Below are 19,067 nucleotides of genomic sequence, written 5' to 3'. Positions count from 1 at the left end.
TACTCTCCATTTGCATGGATGAGTGCAGCTCCAACAACACCCAAGAAGCTCAACACCATTGAGAATAATGCAGCCCACTTGATTGGTACCCCATTCATCACCTTGAACATTCACTCCCTCCACCACCAATGCACAGTGTCAGCAGTGTGTACCATCTACAAGATGCACTGCAGGAATTCACCAAGGCTCCTTTGACAGCACCTTCCAAGCCCACAACCTCTACCATCTAGAAAGACAAGGGCAGCAGACGCATGGGAACACCACCGTTTTGCAAGTTCTCCTCCAAGCCACACACCATCCTGACTCGGAAATATAACACTGTTCCGTCACTGTCTCTGGATCAAAATCCTGGAACTCCCTTCCAGGGCCTGTGATACAAAACACTGGGATCTGGGGCTAGGGGGGTGCCTCGGGCTCATTGTTGTAATTTGAGTTCTCGTCGCTGTCCTGATTGAGTAGCCAAAGCTTCACATCTGAAAGACCAGCTTAAAAAAAAACATTTATTTAAAAGCCGGCCTTTTGGGTCAGTTTCACTGGGTTGCCGAGCTCCTTCTGACCTTTGGGCAGTTTCATGGGCAGAATATTACCGTTGGCCTGTGGGGGTGTGCCTGACATGCCGACGCGTAAAATGACCTGCGATGATGTCAGGCATGCGTCCCGATGTCATTGTGCGTCATTTCGTTCAGCGGGCACGTGCCGGAGGCGGCTATGTGCCTGCTGAACTGTCAATGGTCTATTAAGGCCATTAAAAAAGTAATTAAAGTTGTTAACAGCACTACCCGTCCAACTTTAAGGTTGGCGGGCAGGCGAAGAGCCCAACCGGCCTTTGCGTTTTTCAGGAAACCTCATCTACGGGCAGGATGAGGTTTCGTGAAGGGTTTATAAAATAATTAAATAAATTTTGCACATTTCACAAACATGTCCCAGCTCATGTGACACTGTCACATGAGGAGATATGTTTAAATAATTTTTAACTTGATTTATTAAGAAGTTTTATTATCAACTTAATGTCCCTGAGCAGCTCCGTGCATCAGGGAGATTGCTACGCTGTTTCGCACACATGCACGAATGAGTGCAGGCCCCGACTCTCCCACCTCCCCCCACCCACCCGCACAGGTAACGCTGAGTGCTACTGGCCATGCGTTACGCTGGGCAGGCCTTAATTGGCCCGCCTGCAAAAACTGGCAGTGTGCAACCAATCACGGATGGCGATCAGCTCCGCTCCTGCCCAGCCTGCCTGCCAAAGGAAAAATTCTCCCCCATGAGGCCGATCTTTTTTTTAAGCCAGTCAACCATGAAGCTGCCCAAAGGTTGCACTGCTTACAGAGGAGTGATTGGAGGAGCAGAAGGCATGGGAAGGACAGAGCTGCTTCTCCCACTTGTGCACTGGCCTCCAAAATTCTTCTGATAACTTTGAATGAATGTGGAATGGATGACTTATTGTTTTTTTAAATCACTCACTCCGGGATTTATGCATTCTGCTCATGGAAAAAAGGAAAAAAGAGAAGGAGGATGTGCTTTTAGAGATGGTATGAGGAGATGGAGGCGGGGGTAGGTGTGGAGAGAGAGGGAGTGCGAGAAAGGGAGGAGTGGAAATAAAGACTCTGCCTATAATCACATCGGCCATGGCGAGCTAGAGGTGGACAAAGGTTAATGTGGAAATCTGTGCAGAGGTGAGGGGCAAAGCAGCAAAGATTTCTTGGGCTGTCAGATTGTGCTGACGTCCTTTAGTGTTGTAAGGTATTGAGCGTAGTTCATTATGTCTTATTAAGGTGTTTGTAATCTTTGGTAGTTCAAATGTAAGTATTTATTAACTACTAAAAACTAGATACATAGGCATATCAAAGTCCAAGCCAGGAGCTGTCTCCATGCTTTCTTCTACACACAGCTCTGTCCAACACTACACCAATCCCAATGTGCTCTCTCTCATCAATTTGTGGGCGGTGCTGCACTGAGTCACACGTTAACTCTTTATGTGCAAGACCCTTATACCACAGATGAAGGTTAGTATGGAAATGTATGCTGGGGCAAGAGGCAAAGCAGCAAAGATTTCTTGGGCTCTCAGATTGTGCTGGTGTCCTTTGGGGGGCTGGATGGTTAAAACAGCTGGAATTGAAACTTGTCTGTTTCAGGTTTCAATGGTTAAATAATCAAGTTTTTGAACTTAAAAATACATAGAAGGGCCAGCACTAGGGGAGCTCCATAGAATGACGTTTCTGTTAGTGTAAGTGATTGTTTGTAAACCTGTTATAAATCATTAGAGTTTTCAGCAGCATCACATTCATAGGCCCAAAAAGGCTGAGATTTTACTTGTTCTTTTTAGCTAGGACTTACATAGAAACTATGAGCAGGAGTAGGCCATTCGGCCCTTCGAGCCTGCTCCGTCATTCATTATGATCATGGCTGATCATCCAACTCAATAGCCTGCTCCCGCATTCTTCCCATACCCTTTGATCCCTTTCGCCCCAAGAGCTATATCTAACTTCTTCTTGAAAACATACAATGTTTTGGTCTCAACTACTTTGTGTGGTAACGAATTCCACAGGCTCACCACTCGCTGGGTGAAGAAATTTCTTCTCATCTCAGTCCTAAATCGGCTACCCCATATCCTCAGACTGTGACCCCTGGTTCTGGACTCCCCCACCATCGGGAATAACCTTCCTGCATCTACCCTGTCTAGTCCTGTTAGAATTTTATAGGTTTCTATGAGATCCCTCCTCATTCTTCTGAACTCCAGCGAATATAATCCTAATCGACTCAACCTCTCCACATATGTCAGTCCTGCCATCCCAGGAATCAGTCAGATAAACCTTCGCTGCACTTCTTCTATAGCAAGTACATCCTTCCTCAGATAAGGAGACCAAAACTGCACACAATATTCCAGATGTGGTCTCACCAAGGCCCTGTACAATTGCAGCAAGACATCCCTGTTCCTGTACTCGAATCCTCTTGCCATGAAGGCCAACATACCATTTGCCTTCTTTACCGCCTGCTGCACCTGCATGCTTACCTTCAGCGACTGGTGTACAACGACACCCAGCTCTCATTGCACATTCCCCTCTCTTAATTTATAGCCATTCAGATAATAATCTGCCTTCCTGTTTTTGCTACCAAAATGGATAACCTCACATTTATCCACATTATACTGCATCTGCCATGCATTTGCCCACTCACTCAGCTTGTCCAAATCACACTGAAGCATCTCTGCATCCTCCTCACAGCTCACCCTCCCACCCAGCTTTGTGTCATCTGCAAATTTGGAGATATTTCATTTAATTCCCTCATCTAAATCATTAATATATATTCCCAGTCCCAGCACCGTTCCCTGCGGTACCCTATTAGTCACTGCTTGCCATTCGGAAAAAGACCCATTTATTCCTACTCTTTGTTTCCTGTCTGCCAACCAGTTTTCTATCCATCTCAAAACGCTACCGCTAATCCCATGCGCTTTAATTTTACACGCCAATCTCTTATGTGGGACTTTGTCGAAAGCCTTCTGAAAGTCCAAATAAACCACATCCACTGGCTCCCCCTCATCCACTCTACTAGTTACAGCCTCGAAAAATTCCAGTAGATTTGTCAAGCATGACTTCCCTTTCATAAATCCATGCTGACTCTGTCCGATTCTGCCACTGTTTTCCACGTGCTCAGCTATTAAATTTTTTATAATGGACTCTAGAATTTACCCCACTACCAACGTCAGGCTGACTGGTCTATAATTCCCTGTTTTCTCTCTGCCTCCCTTTTTAAATAGTGGGGTTACATTAGCTACCCTCCAATCTGTAGGAACTGTTCCAGAGTCTATAGAATCTTGGAAGATGACCACCAATGCATCCACTATTTCTAGGGCCGCTTCCTTAAGTACTCTGGGATGTAGATTATCAGGCCCCAGGGATTTATCGGCCTTCAATCCCATCAATTTCCCCAACACCATTTCCCTACTAATACTGATTTATTTCAGTTCCTCCCTCTCACTAAACCCTGTGTTGCCCAACATTTCTGGTGTGTTATTAGTGTCCTCCTTTGTGAAGACAGAACCAAAGTATGTATTTAGTTGTTCAGCCAATTCTTTGTTCCCCATTATAAATGCCCCTGTTTCTGACTGTAAGGGACCTACATTTGTCTTCACCAATCTTTTTCTCTTCACATACCTATAGAAACTTTTACAGCCAGTTTTTATGTTCCCTGCAAGTTTACTCTCGTACTCTATTTTCCCCTTCTTAATCAACCCCTTGGTCCTCCTTTGCTGAATTCTAAAGTGCTCCCAATCCTCAGGTCTGTTGTTTTTTCTGGCCAATTTGTATGCCTCTTCCTTGCATCTAATACTATCTCTAATTTCCCTTGTAAGCCATGGTTTGGCCACCTTTCCTGTTTTACTTTTGCACCAGACAGGAATAAACAAGTGTTGCAGTTCACCCATGTGCTCTTTGAATGTTTGCCATTGCCTATCCACCGTCATCCCTTTAAGTAACGTTTCCCAACCCATCATAGCCAACTCGTGCCTCATACCATCGGAGTTTCCTTTATTAAGATTCAGGACCCAAGTCTCAGAATCAACTACGTCACTCTCCATCTTGATGAAGAATTTTATCATATTATGGTCGCTCATCCCCAAGGGGCCTCGCACAACTAGATTGCCAATTATTTATGTAACAAAACAGAGCCACTGTCCAACAACAGTTATATCAAATATAACAACTTAGTGTCATTCTTAATGGCCTCTTTTTTTCCAGTTGCAGTATTTTAATCTGGCCATTTTTGCAGCTCCTAACATTTACTAAATCTCCTGCTCTACAATATTAGAATATTAATTTTTTGTGGAAGTTAAAACAGTGCACTCTGCAACAGCAACAAGAATGTTACTGCTTTATTTATGGTATTCATTAGAAAGCACCACTGCTTTTAATAGTTGTATTTTTAATCTTTTTGGCTTTTCTGACAACCATTTCTAACAGTATTGAACAGGGCAAATAGTTGTTTTGTTGAACTTTGAGTCTGTAGAAAACCCACACACAGTCCTAGATTTTCATCCCCTGGGTGAGTAGTGGGAGTTGGGAAAATTCCAAGCTTGACTTGCCTGCCTTGGGAGGAAGTGCTCGTGAAGGCGGGATCTTCGTTGCCGGGGTCCGGTGTGGGCTGGAGTCAGGGCAACCGACCTGGGAAATAGTTTGGAGGCAGCGACAAGGCCTGCTGGGTGCAGCCTGCTTTGGTGCAATGGGACTTTGTCCCAGTTAAAATAACAACATAAAGGCCCTCCAGCCCTCATCTCTCTCACCTCCTGACCCTCCAAACACTCCCTGTGCCCCGTCCATGCCAGCTCATGCCCCCCTGCCACCACTTATGGCCCCTTATGCCCCCATGCCAAGTTCTGCCCTTCCACCCACCCCCTATGCCCCCGAGGGGCATCGCTGCTTCAACAAGATTAATGGATGTCTTGTATACATATGATGCTTGACTGAGAGCCCAGACAACCATTATTCATGTTGAAACAGCTGCACGCCAAAAAAAAAATCGTTTGATTGACAGGTCAGGCTCTTTGATCTCTGCTGTCAATTTCACACTGTTTGTTTGCACAGGTTAATTGCTTTCAAGGGTTTGTGGTTTTTATTATTGACACTTTATAGAGTCTGGATGATTGACACTTTTATTAGCTAGTAGTGAAATGACTTTTTTCAACAGATGAGAAAGTTATGAATTGATTACTTTTTTTCCAAAGCTTTTTTTTTACACATCTTACTGTCACTACAGGTTTCCTTAGTTCCAGACAGTGGGTCAATGAGCATGGAAGTGCCATAGCTTAGCATAGTCGGTGTTTGAAAGGGCAGAGCTTGGCATGTCGGCATGAGGAGGACCTTTTGAACTTGCCTTTTAAAAGGCCCTCTTATGCAGGCTAGGGTTCACGACTCCTCTGAGGGGCCATGAACCATGACTCTTTGAATACCTGGTTCGACTCCATGAAAATTACTGAGGAGTAGGAAATTCCACATCTCCGTAATGGAGCCAGCCAGGTCGGGAGGTTGAATGTGGGTTTTTGACAGGAATCCTTTAAAGGCATTCCCGAAAATCAGACCGGGAATGGGATCAGGAATCCTGGAATCTGGACCCTCCTGCCATTTTTAAAAGGCTCCCAAGTCATCCTGCCTCTGAAAACCCAGACCATACTGACTGCTATTTGTGTTTCCAATCCAATTGCCATCCCAGAGTAAGGACTAAGGTCCTCAGTTCACTGGTAGACAGGGTGTCTTCTTGGGAAGGCAAACCACAACACATTCAGGAGTTCTTACAGAACACTGGGATCCCGCTTAATCTGAGGGGCAGTTTTATTCACCTTTGTCCAAGTAAAACTGCATCCCTAGTCTCGCAAAGCCCACTTTGGACATGCATGGGGGTGAGAGTCGACTTGGTCAGGGTCATACAACAGGAGGAATTGCTTCAGCTTCCCATCATACCATACTTCTACTGAAGTAAGTGGGATTGAATGGAAAGCAGAGCATACAGTGGGTGTTTCAACCCAACTCTCTCTAAACTCTGCAAACTCTTCTCTCATGCTTTATACTGAGAACAGTCCCTACCCTGGGGATCTGTGGGGACCATATACTGGAAAAGGACAATGCTGTGAAATATTGCCAATTCAAAGCTAAATGAACAAATAGGTGAGTTGCCGAAAAACTTCTATTATTGTGATTATTTGTTTCGTCTGATTGTTGTGAGGAACTGTAGGTGGAAGGAAATGAAGTTCGGGTCTCTATCACACCTCCATCACATCCATCAGCTGTGACTGTGATTCAGTTCTGGTGCTGTGTTTATATTGAACATGTAAACTCTCACCACATAAATGATCTCTGTTTTAATAGTGTCTGGGTAAGGAAATGTAATTATACCCAGTATCCTTATAACCTGGTGTAGTTCAAATCATAGAAATAATTGTGCATTGTACAAAAATAGGTTCATGTGGTCCATTGATGCAATCCCCACTGCTTCCATCCAATAGAAGCTGAGGCTCCTGCTTACTGACATGATCCACTGGATATATGCAGTTCTTCCTTTCGTTCTCTTGTTTCTGGTGATTTGCTGGTTTTCCAGTGGCTCTTCGTGGTGTGATGCTGTCTGTTCCTCTCTACCTCTTGCTGCTTGGTCTGCAAAGGTCATCTAGCAATGCACTTCATTCTACGTCTGAGAAAGAAATGAGCAAGTTATCAACAGGTCTGCAGGTGTGTGAGAGAGAGTTTCTTTCAAAGTCTCATGTTATTTCCCTTTAAGTTGCAAAGATCTGTTGAATGCAATCTGTTGGGGAACCCAATGAGACATGAAAAGACTATATTCAGTGGTCGAGTTGGTCATTGCTCCAGCTCCTCCAATCATAGGTTCCCTCTCTCCCAATTTTGTTGTTCCTCCAGAGACAGAATCTAAGATTGAAGGGGCAGGAGAGAAGGAACCTGTGATTGGAGGAGCTGCTGCTGTTATATTGGCTGTACCCGCTGGCCATCTTGCAGGAGTCTTTCAGCTGCAATGAACGATTTGTAATGACATCTTCCGGAGGCCCAGGAGAAGAAGCAAAATATGAAAGAACAAGAGGCAGTGTCCTCTGGTAACGAGGCTGGAACAGGCCCGGGGGAGTTGTCACTCAGCCTCATGCCAGGCTGGACCCGGCTGTCGTCCACATCCGCAGAAGGAGCCATTTCCAGGGAACAGGAACCTCACATCTAGTGATACTGAGTTATCTTGAGCAAGGTGAGTGAGTGCTGTGTCAGTGTACCTGGAGTCAGAGGAGGGACCTTAGGCAACAGCAAGTGAATGGAACTGTCCCCTCCCCTTTTTGCAACTCTCCAACAATGAAACCATGTAAGCTGCAGCATGGAGACGGTCTTTCTGTTCTATACAGAACAGGAATTCAAAATATATAAAATAAAACCTGAAAGGTTTTCTTGCAAACTGGATTGCAATTATTGAAATTTTCCCCCAGATATGAATTTACTGTCACTATCTACATATGGTGTAATGTACAGAACATGTCAATGAAGACCGAGGCAGTCATCAAAACCAGTGTTATCACCAGCACAGTTATAAATAACTGGGATATTTTCCTGTCAAATTAACAATATTGCACGGTGCTGTTGAAATAAAATTTGTACTTGCTGGTTTGTTTAATAGTCACAGTGGGATCATGTATAGGGCGCACACAAACTAATACTGCATTATATCGTTACTGCTCTTAATATTAATGTCCCATGCTGCATATATATTGGACGATATTTGTAGCCAGTTGCCAATATTGGGAGTTATCATTTTACTAGGATCTTTCTGTGATTGATTGTTGAATTGATTGGTGAATCTTGAAAGGGGAAAAAATGTCGCGTATGATTGAGGGTGAGGAGGGGATAAGGGGCCCAGAAACAGGAGAAGCTCCAAGGCCCATGATTTCTCATGGTTCTGTTGAAGGGTCATTCGGACTCGAAATGTTAACTGTGTTCCTCTCCGCAGAAGCTGCCAGACCTGCTGAGTTTTTCCAGGTATTTTTGTTTTTGCCCATGATTTCTCTCCCTGGCCCTGATTTCTTCCTAACAGCACTGTGGGTGTACGACAGCACATGGACTGCAGTGATTCAAAAAGGTGGCTCACCACCACGTCCTCGAGGACAATTTAAGGTTGGGCAATAAATGTTGACCCAGCCAGCAACACCCGCATCCCACGAAAGAATTAATTTTTAAAATCACAGATCTGGACCATTTCCGGGTCCCCAGCCCTCGATTGCTGGCAGTGTGCCCACTGCTGTTACCCTGTGGGAGATGGCCTCCTAATTGTCTGCCGCAGTCAGTCCAATCAGAGGGCCTGAAGCTTTGAAAGCAGTTCCACTGGGAGTAGTGAGTGCAACTCGTGTAAGTTGGGGATTGTGAGGGCACCTCCATCTTGAGGAACCCTCTGAAGAACTTTGGGCTTTAAAAAAAATAATAAACTGTGCCACAGCTTCCAGACTCAATTTTATGCACTCTTCAGCAGTTTGGAGTCTAATTTAATCCTAAATTCTTCTTCATTCCAAATGCTGATTTGATTGAAAACACTGAGGGTTAGCAGAGTTATTTGCTCATAAAATATGAGGATATTTTTCTTTAACTAAGGCCAGGCAATGTTTACATTTTACAGGGGAAAATATGATATATTTGTCAAGTTGGATGGATTGCAAAGGTGTGTCGGGGCCTATGATAATCGTGGTAGCTTTGGTGAGCTGGCATTGATGTATAATACTCCCAGAGCAGCTACCATTATTGCTACCTCCAATGGAGCACTATGGGGTCTGGTAAGTGTTGAGGAATTTGAATTTAATAAATAAATACATTTTGTGTTGTCCAGTCAGAACAGTTGAAATAGGAAACCAATACATGACATGTTGAAAAACTGAAAATACCCAATATTCCTATCTGAAAGCACTTACTTGCTGAATTGAAATCTAGGCCCAACTATCTTCAGTTGTTTCATCAATGACCTTCCATCCATCATAAGGTCAGAAGTGTGGCTGTTAACTGAGGATTGCACAATACTCCGAACTCCTCAGATACTCAAGTAGCCCATGTCCATATGCAGCAAGACCTGGACAATATCCAGGCTTATACTGATAATTGACAAGTAACAATCGTGTCATGCAAGTGCCAGATAATGACCATCTCCAAAAAAAGAGAATCTAACCCTCTCCCCATGACATTCAATGGTATTAGTCCCACTATCAACATCCTGGGGGTTATCATTGATCAGAAGCTGAACTGGACCAGCCATATAAATACTGTGGCTACAAGAGCAGGGCAGAGTTTGGGAATTCTACAATGAGTAACTCACTTCCTGCCTCCCCAAAGCCTGTCTATCGTCTACAAGGTACAAGTCGAGTGTAATAGAATGCTCTCTACTTGTCTGGATGAGTACAGCTCCAACAATACGCAAGACCCTTCACCCTGTCCATGGCAAAGCAACTGCTTGATTAGCACCCTCTCCGCCACCTTAAACATTCACTCCCTCCACCACTGATGCACAGCGGCAGCAGTGTATACTAACTACAAGATGCACAGCAGCAACTCACAAAGGCTCCTTCAACAGCACCTTCCAAATCTGTGACCTATACCACCTAGAAGGACAAGGGCAGCAGATGTATGGGAACACCAGCACCTGCAAGTTTCCCTCCAAACCACTCACCATCCTGACTTGAAACCTATGTCGCCACACCTTCAGTGTCACTGGATCAAAATCCTGGAACTCCCTTCCTAACAGCACTGAGAGTGTACCTGCATCACATGGACTGCAGCGGTTCAAAAAGGCAGCTCACCTTCTTAAGGGCAATTAGGGATGGACAATAAATGCTGGCCTTGCCAGCGATGCCCACATCCCGTGAACGAATACAAAATAATCTCGATGGAGTATTTAAAGATTCTGCAATAATATTTTCAGGCAACGACCTTACTGGCCCTAAAATGCCCAATATATTTTGCAACTGTCTCCTACACATTTGACATCTTGAACATTGAAAATTATGGCTTAACTGCAACATGGCAAGGTGGGTAATCTGACGGTACAGATGTGGCTTTGGAATAGTGTTACTTTTTCCCCACGGATGTGGGTAACCACGGCGAAGTCACATTTATTGACCATCCCAGGTGGGCCTTCTCCTGGAATCACTTAAGTATTCAGCCTGATGTTGCTTCCAAAATAATGTTTGGTAGGGAAGCTAGGATTTTGGACCTCTAACTGTGACAATGATGATATGTCCAAGTCAGGGTGGAGTGCAACTTGGAGGCAAAGTTGGAAGTGATAATGTAGTGCATAGATAGTTAGGCATTAAAAAGATTGTGTATACTGATAACATCTCCATGAGCAACATGTTACATGAACCAAAAATTGGGACCAAAGATGAAACCTTGGTGAATGTAACTGGATGGGAGGGTAAACCATTGTTCGAGATATGCTACTGTCATTGGACTTCAACCAAACTTAGCCAGTCCCCTGGTGAGAACTAGAGGAGAAATGGTGGGCTATGAGGGAATGGGCGACCATGCTAACAAAAAGCTGAGAAATTAAGGACAAGAAAGGATAATGACTGTAGTTATGGTTAAATTGTATAGACACTTTGTCTAATGCTGTCTTGATTCTATGGGCAGTTTGGTAATCATGCTACAGGGATTGTAAGATAGAATTTCGGGTGAGGTGACTATCTTTGTGGCAGTGATATACATTCAGTACGGTATTCAATTTCAGCACCAGGGACTTGAGACACTTTTCCACATGGAGGGAGATGAGCAGTAGGTTACTGTTGTGCACCATCTTGTGGCTAAACTTGGGTATTGCTGACATGTTTGAGAAGACCTAGGAAAAGTGGGTGGGAAGGGAGAGTTTTGAAAAGGGAAAAGGTATTAATACATATTTGTATATCTGACTAGCGTGTTAGCACATTATGCTCAACAATATATTTTCTAGTAAAATTTGATCAGAGCATTACAAAAAGTCAGATTTGAAATTAATAAAACTGAAAATATAATTCTACAATTTAACTTGACTGTATAAATTAATAGCTAGCTACCATTTTCTTTAGGACAGAGCAACTTTTCGTAGAATTATTCTCAAAAACAATGCGAGAAAGAGGAGATTGTATGAAGAATTTGTCAAGTCACTGCCACTTCTAAAGTCACTAGAAGTAAGTATAGTTTATGCATATTCCGATTCAACATACCAATGAATTGTGTTTGGATACTATATTGAACCTACTATTCTGTCCTTGGAAGCTTAAATTGTGTAACAATGTAAATATATCATTTATAATGTTTGCAAATTGGCATGGCTAAGAAATTTGGAATTCCCAGAATTTAATTTTTGTTTCTTATTATGTATTTCTTGATGTAGATAAATACTTAGAGCTGATTTAAGGAGTAAATATTTAACATATTTATCCACAAACTCCTCGGATCTTATAACTTGAAAATCTATTGAGAATATGTTCAAAAGGCCAAACTTATTCGTAAATAAAAACACAAAATGCTGGAAATACTCATCAGGCTATGGCAGCATCTGTGATTTCCCCAGTTCTAATGAAAGGTCACACGCCTAAAACCTTAACTCTGTTTATCTCTCCACAGGTGCTGCCATAACCTGCTGAATATATTCCAGCATTTTCACTTATCTCAGATTTCCAGCACTCTCAGTATTCTGCTTTTCAAACTTATTCTTGCTTGTGTGAAGCATTGCAACCAATAACAGAAAATTATTTCAAATCTCAAGTTAGGAGAACGAATGAAGGTAGTTGATGTATTTGGAACCAAAACGTACAAGGATGAAGAACAAATAATTGCTCAGGTGCATCGTCTTTTTTTATTCTCCTCCTCCTGTTGCATTGAGTTTGATCCTTAACAGTGTTTACAATGGGTTCAAAACATAGAAATTTCAAACCATCGGCATGGTAAAATAAAAAAAATGGCAATTTTACTGGGAAAAATGTATTTGCTTAAATAATTATGGTTCTTAGTTTGGATTTTTGAGTGGTTGAAGCATTATGATCTAAGATTAAGGTTTTTGAGTGATTATGATGAATGAATATTTAACTCGTATAACATGGCAAATTAAATTTATCACAGAAGTGTGAAGTGATGCATTTTGCTAAGAATAAGGAGGCATTATGAACTAAACAGTACAGATTTAAAGGGGGTATATGTCCCCAAATCATTGAAAATGGCAGGATAAATCGAGAAGACTGTTTGTTTGGCGAAGAAAACAAACATGGGATCCTTGGCTTTATTAATAGAGGAATAGAGTATTAAAGCAAGGATGTTATACTAAACCTTTATAAAAGACAGCTTAGGCCTCTGCTGAAGTATTGTATTCTGGGCACCATGCTTTAGGAAGGATGCCAATGCCTTAAAGAGGGTACAGAATACTTTTATTAGAATGGTACCAGGAATGGGAACGTCAGTCAGTTATATGGGTAGACTAGAGAAGCTAGGGTTGTTCTTGCAACTGAGAAGGTTAAAAGGAGATTTGATCAAGTCGTTCAAAGTCATAAATGGTTCTGGTAAACTAAACAACGAGAAACTGTTTACAGTGGCAGATGAAACAGTAATCAAAGGACACGGAGTTAAGGTGATTGGCAAAAGAACCAGAAGAAACCAAAAGAACTAAAAGAACATTTGTAAAACATGCAAATATGAAACATTTTTTTACACAGCAAGTCCATTGTAATCTGCAATGTACTGCTTGAATGGGTGCTGGAAGCAGATTCAGTAGTAACTTTTAAAAGTGAATTGAATAAGCACTTAAAGGAAAATAAATGACAAGGCTATGGAGAAAGAGTGGGGCGGAGGTGGGGGGCGGTGGGATTAATTGAACAACTCTACCAAAGAGCTTGCCTAGGCACAATGGGCCAAATGGCAGCTTTCTGTGCTGCATAATTCTGCAATTCTATGATTTAAACAAAATGATGAATGCAGTAAATTCATGTCCCACTATTTAAACAACCAGCCAAACCTTGCAGGCTCAATTTCAGATAAACTTTGTTTATTCATGTTGGACCCTGTGTGATTAAAGCCATCAATATACATGATGCAATTCAGTTAGAACACATAATTGTATTATGCTCTCACAATGTCACATCAGAATTCTCTTCCCCCTCCTTTCATCCCTGTCTTTCTTTCTTCTCCTTGTCATTTGCTACTCTCGTCTGCTTGACTGATACTGTGGGCAGGAAGAGACAACACAATTGGAACTCAGGCAGGTGGCTGAGCAACAGTCAGCAGCTTCAAGGCTCGGGTAGCAGTCCAAAGTCAGCATCAGGGGTTGGGTGAATGGGTAGGTTAAAAGCAGCTGCATCTTGGGAGTCCTCTCAGCAAGCGGTGTTGGAAGCACTGGCATTGTGACTCAGCTGATTGGCCAGATTAGAAGAAACAACATTGGAGTACAACATATTGGTATGGTGGTATTGGAGGCAAGAGACACTGATGTATGTTAGGAGCAGAGTCAGAGTCTCCTGCTTAAGTAGCCTTCTATGGGTCTGTTTTGGAGGATGGCAACAGGCATGCTCAGCTTTCCAATTTTAGGTTAGTTTGTTGTTCCAGTTTGAGGTATTCTCCTTTCTGGTCTCGGGACAGAACTGCAGACTGGAGAAGTGAGTGCTGTTAATGACAAATCCATTCTGCAACATCCTGCCAGTGGGGCAGAACTTTACAAAAGTGCAGCTGGCCTTCTCAACAGTGCTGACCCAGATTGACGTGCATCTCTTGCCCTGCTTCTAGCTGTGTTGCTCCTCCCAAATCACAACTTGGGCCTTGTCTTGGGGATCCACAATACTGCAGGCTCCAACTGATGGAGGAGAGTGGTGTTGCAGAAGGAGAAGAGATGCATCAGTTTCAATGCATTTAATGCTGAGAAACCCACCAGCACTGTTGCGTTAGCCTTTCATGATCGCAAGAGTGAAAGATTCATTGCTGCTGTCAACAGGAGATCAAAGACTATTCTTATTGAGTCAGGCAATATTGCCAGATGGTTGGTAAGTTGGACACATTGTGTTTCACCTATGACGTGATAAAGCATTGGATTTCATCATTCTCTCCACTGATCCCTTCTATGGCTCCATATATCAATGCCCTCTTGTATCTCTTTTCATGCACCATCTAATGTTTTATCATCTTGGGGAGCCAGTTCTTCCCTCAAATCCTTGATCTTCTATTTTAGCTTTTTACATAGCCACATCAAAGACTTTTTAAAATAGAATTGCAGCTATTTAAGAGTTGCTACTCTCTTGATTCCTCAGCCCCTTCAATTCTTAGTACTTACTCTCCATGCTTCTGAAAATGTGAAGTGAGCACTTTATTATTATTTAAACAAACTGACCTTGTAGGATATAGTGAAGTTAGATTCAGATTTCCCATGCACAGGTCAGCTGATGCTACCTATCTTGGTTCTATTTTTTTCCAGGATGGTGTAATCGGCCTTGTAGTGTCTTATCACCCTGAAATCTCTCATAACTTGACACCACAAATCCACCTTCTAAGCCTATTAAGGTAGCACAACTATACACTGACAGCAATAACAACGTATTTATATAGCACCTTTGACGTAATGAAAAGTCCCAAGGTGCTTCACAGGAGCATTACAAACTGAAGCATGACATCAAGCCAGGCAAGGAGATATTAGGTCAGATGACCAAAAGCTTGGGGCAGGTTTTAAGAAGTTTAAAAGCGGAAAGTGCAGTAGAAATGCCCCAATGCAGAGAACTATAATTGACCTTGACTCCCTCAGCCTCCTTTTCAGGAAGAAGTTTATGTTGTGCAATGCTGCTATTAGTGAATAATAAATGGTGCATTGCACAATATAAACTTCCTCCTAAAAAGGAGGCCAAAGTTTGGAGCTGCTGTGAAAGATAACTGTCATAACTGCAGCAGTGTTCACTGGAGGCTAAAGGATGTTTTCAGATACTGTGTCAAGACTCATGTTCAGCAGTCTGAGATTCACCACCCATCTTTCCTCGGTTTGCTGTTGGAAACCTGAATTTCGGGATTGTTGTGAAGAAATAGTCTAGTGCAAACTAAATTTAATTTAAATCCATTCTCACATGAGTATTTTTCTTTGAGGAGGAGGCAAGAGAGGCCTTGTGCCTATGAGTGAGCAGCAGACCCGGTAACTTAGAGCTGCAGCTACTAATTTGTAAGTAGAACATGTGGAGAGGCAAACTAAACATTGCCTGCCAGTCAGCTGGAGGGCCAGCTAACTGTGGCTGATAGAACACCCTCTTTACATTGCAGATGTAAAGCTGGCACTAGAAAAATATAGCAGAACCTCACAGGGGCTTCATGGATCAATAATGCTTTTCCTGGTGAATGAACTGCCGCTGAAATGGATGTATTGCCCACTGAAGAGGAACAATTTCACATCGACATGGATAATGTGGTTGTAACTGCATTATCGGGCAAACCAATTGTTATGAGAGTTTAGTGTGCAGTTTGGCTGGGGTAATATCATTGGTCCCAGTGGCACTGAGAAATCACCCTTCGTGACATTGTTTTGATGGAAGCTGGTCATCACCATCAGCTGTCTACCAACCAGGCTCTTGCTGGCCTTTTTGGGGGAAAGGAGATATGTGTCACCCAGAGAAATGGGCAGTATTGTGCTTCCTTCCATTCCATGCTGTGTGGTCCAGTAACAATATTTGAAATTCAGGAGCCTTGTCCATCTTTTTTGCAGCATTAGTTAAAGCGGTTAGCAGCATATTCTTGGTCACCTCTGCTTTCAGACACATTTTTGATCTGTTCCTTTCATTCATTCCCCTCCTTTTCCCTCACTCTACCCAAACTCTCCATGCTACTCCATCTAACATAACTCATTGCTATGATCCACAGTCAAGAAATGGAGCAGTCAGTTCAAGATCTGATCATGTATAACAACCAGGATATTAGAACAGAGTGCGAGCTGTCCTTTCCTGCTAGATTTACTGTTTGTTGTGAGAAAGATGCGAGGCTGACTAACTGACTTTCATCCTTCGGGAGAAGCCAAATATAATTTCTTTTGGACTTAAACTCCAAATGCTTTTTTTGTGAATACTGCAAAGATTATTACTCTGTACTAACACTATCTAGGTTCAGGGTAACTTTCCTATGGACAAGTTACTTTTGCCATACAATTTACCAGAATGGTTCCAGAGATGGAGGAATTTAGTTACAAGTGTAGGCTGGAGAAACTGAGGTTGCTTTCCTTGGAGCAAAGGAGGTTGATCGAAGTATGCAAGATTATCAGGTTTAAATAAGGTAGACAAAGAAAAGCTGTTCTTATTAGCAATGGTACAGTGTCTAGCGACTTAGATTTAAAGTTTTGGATAAGAGATACAGGGGACATGTGAGGAAGAACTTTTCAATGCAGCAAGTGGTGATGACCTGGAACTCGCTGCCTATCAGGGTGGTGGAAGGGGAGGCGGTCAATGATTACAAAAGGAAATTGGATAGGCACTTGAGTGAAATTAACTCTATCTAGGGAGGTAGAGTGGGGGAAGAGAGCCAGCATGGATTTGATGAGCCAAATGGATTTCTTATGTGCTGTAATGATTCTATGACTCTAATTTTAAACTCTTTTTAAACATAAATAAAACTTATTCTTCACGCTTTATGAATTTAATTGTTTTTTTTGTTCTTCAGGGAGAGAAAGCTGATTGCTTTTATATTGTAGAATCTGGAGAGGTTCGGATAACAATGAAGCACAAGGTAAACACAAGTACTCAGTCTTTTAGAAAGACAAATTAAATTACTAATTGCACATAAACATATATGAACAACACACAGATTGTGTAATGCCTCATTGAAAATCATAGCATTGCTACATTGTATTTCCATTGCTAACCCTATCCAATTAAAAAATAAGAAACTGGATGATGGGGCAAGTTAAACAGAGGAGCACTTTGTGCACCCACATTCTTCTTTTCCTGCTTCATGCTTATTCAGTAGATGACTCCTGTTTGATCATGAGCAGGTTGACATTCCCACTTGAACTGCTTCTATAGTCTGGGTTTGTTCAGCTTCTGCCCTTTCCTGCAGCCTCCCTGCCCTCAAAAAGGCAAAGGCTGCTTCATTAAAGAAAATTTTGTGTTTTCACAGATTTGATTCATGAAAATACCCATGTTAATATTTGTGAATGTAAATTAACAGATGATCGAGGAACATCTATTGATCAGAAGACTCCACTTGAGCATGCTGATCCTAAACCAGTTGCATATTTGTAATTCACCCTAACTATCCAATATTCTGTATGGAGCTGCCTTCATTATCCCACTACAAAATACTCTGTTTTAACTCTGAGAAGTGCAGCTAAGCTGTTCATTCCAGATGCTTGTAAAGCAACTGACTAGATCACTCTTAGTTAGCCAGTTTGGGCTCCATCTGTTTTTAAATTCATTTTAAATTTTCTATATGGATCTGCCCATTTACAGAACATAATCTGAAGTAGGATATGTGATTGGGGAAGATTTTTTTTTTTTGCACATTGTGTGTAATCTGGGGATTCGGGAGAAATGATATGACGATTAGTTTGAGTTTCCCATCTATAAATTCTTCCCTCCTCATTCCCTGCAAAAGGAGTTTCACTGTAAATGTAAGATAGAAATTCAGGACATTTCTGAGAAAAGAGAGGGACATGACAGCTTCAGAATACTTTTCAAACTTGATCGAGGGAAAACACCAAAAAGCTACATGAAGTGAAAACCTGTATAGTTTAAAATTTGGTTTTTAATTATAGACAAAATTATAATAGGTTTTTAAATTCCACAATTACTATTTTTAACATGTGGTTCATTTAAAACCCATCAAAATGTAGATGGTAGTAATCATCCTAATCTGTTGCTCAGTCAGCATGTAATGCAAAACAAGAACTGGATCAATTAGGCTTAACTTTGGTGGAATGCAGGTACACTTGGAGATTCTCTTTGATTACTATACTAGTATAAGCACTACATTTCAATTCAGGGTTAGCACTTAAAATAGATATTGAAGTAAATTATCTTACAACAAAGGGTTGATTTATGACTGTTCCTGAAATTAGTAAACAAATGTTTAATGCATGGCTATGACAATTTTTTGTTTGGTATGTTAATAGAAGCGGTTATAATAAACTGGTTTAATGCCAGTGTTAATATGGCACACAGAAGATTATTGTACCAAAATGTTTGGCATTTAGCCTCTAATACAGCAAGTCATATTTTTAACTGCTCTATTCTGTTTTGAACAAGATTCATTGCTCTTTAAAAGCAAAAAGTACAGATGTTGAAGATCTGAACATTACATTAAAGGCGTTATATAAATATAATAAAATGTCTCAAGGTTTACATTATAAAACAAAATACGACAATGTGTCACATAAGATATTGGGTCAGATAACCAAAAGCTTGATAAAGGAGGTAGATTTTTAAGGAGTGTCTCAAAGAAGGAAAGCAATGTGGAGAGGTGTAGGAAGGGAATTCTAAACCTTGGGTCATCAAGGCAGTCATCAGTGGTGGCGCAATTAAAATTGGGGATGCTCAAGAGGCCCTAATTAGTTGAGTGCAGACACCTCAGACGGTTGTGGGG

General features: G+C 41.8%; 1 protein-coding gene and 1 long non-coding RNA gene across 3 annotated transcripts in view; one reads left to right on the top strand and one right to left on the bottom strand.

Moving 5' to 3' along the window:
• prkar2b (protein kinase cAMP-dependent type II regulatory subunit beta) overlaps positions 1 to 19,067 on the top strand; it is a 101,673-nt gene that overhangs the window by 61,086 nt on the left and 21,520 nt on the right. For both annotated transcript variants that reach the window (XM_078553439.1, XM_078553438.1), the window contains exons 6-9: positions 9,142 to 9,295; positions 11,570 to 11,671; positions 12,253 to 12,327; positions 17,148 to 17,213. In XM_078553439.1, coding sequence (XP_078409565.1) covers positions 9,142 to 9,295; positions 11,570 to 11,671; positions 12,253 to 12,327; positions 17,148 to 17,213 — 397 coding nt within the window. The remainder of the gene's footprint in view (positions 1 to 9,141; positions 9,296 to 11,569; positions 11,672 to 12,252; positions 12,328 to 17,147; positions 17,214 to 19,067) is intronic.
• Positions 6,833 to 19,067, bottom strand: part of LOC144687385 (uncharacterized) — a 32,217-nt gene continuing 19,982 nt past the window's right edge. Inside the window, exon 2 of the long non-coding RNA XR_013578121.1 lies at positions 6,833 to 7,173. This is a non-coding gene — a long non-coding RNA (uncharacterized LOC144687385). The remainder of the gene's footprint in view (positions 7,174 to 19,067) is intronic.

Source organism: Cetorhinus maximus, chromosome 12, assembly GCF_964194155.1.
Source record: "Cetorhinus maximus chromosome 12, sCetMax3.hap1.1, whole genome shotgun sequence".
NCBI lineage: Eukaryota > Metazoa > Chordata > Chondrichthyes > Lamniformes > Cetorhinidae > Cetorhinus > Cetorhinus maximus.
Note: the sequence above shows the minus strand (reverse complement) of the source record. Positions and strands in the feature narration are given on the sequence as shown.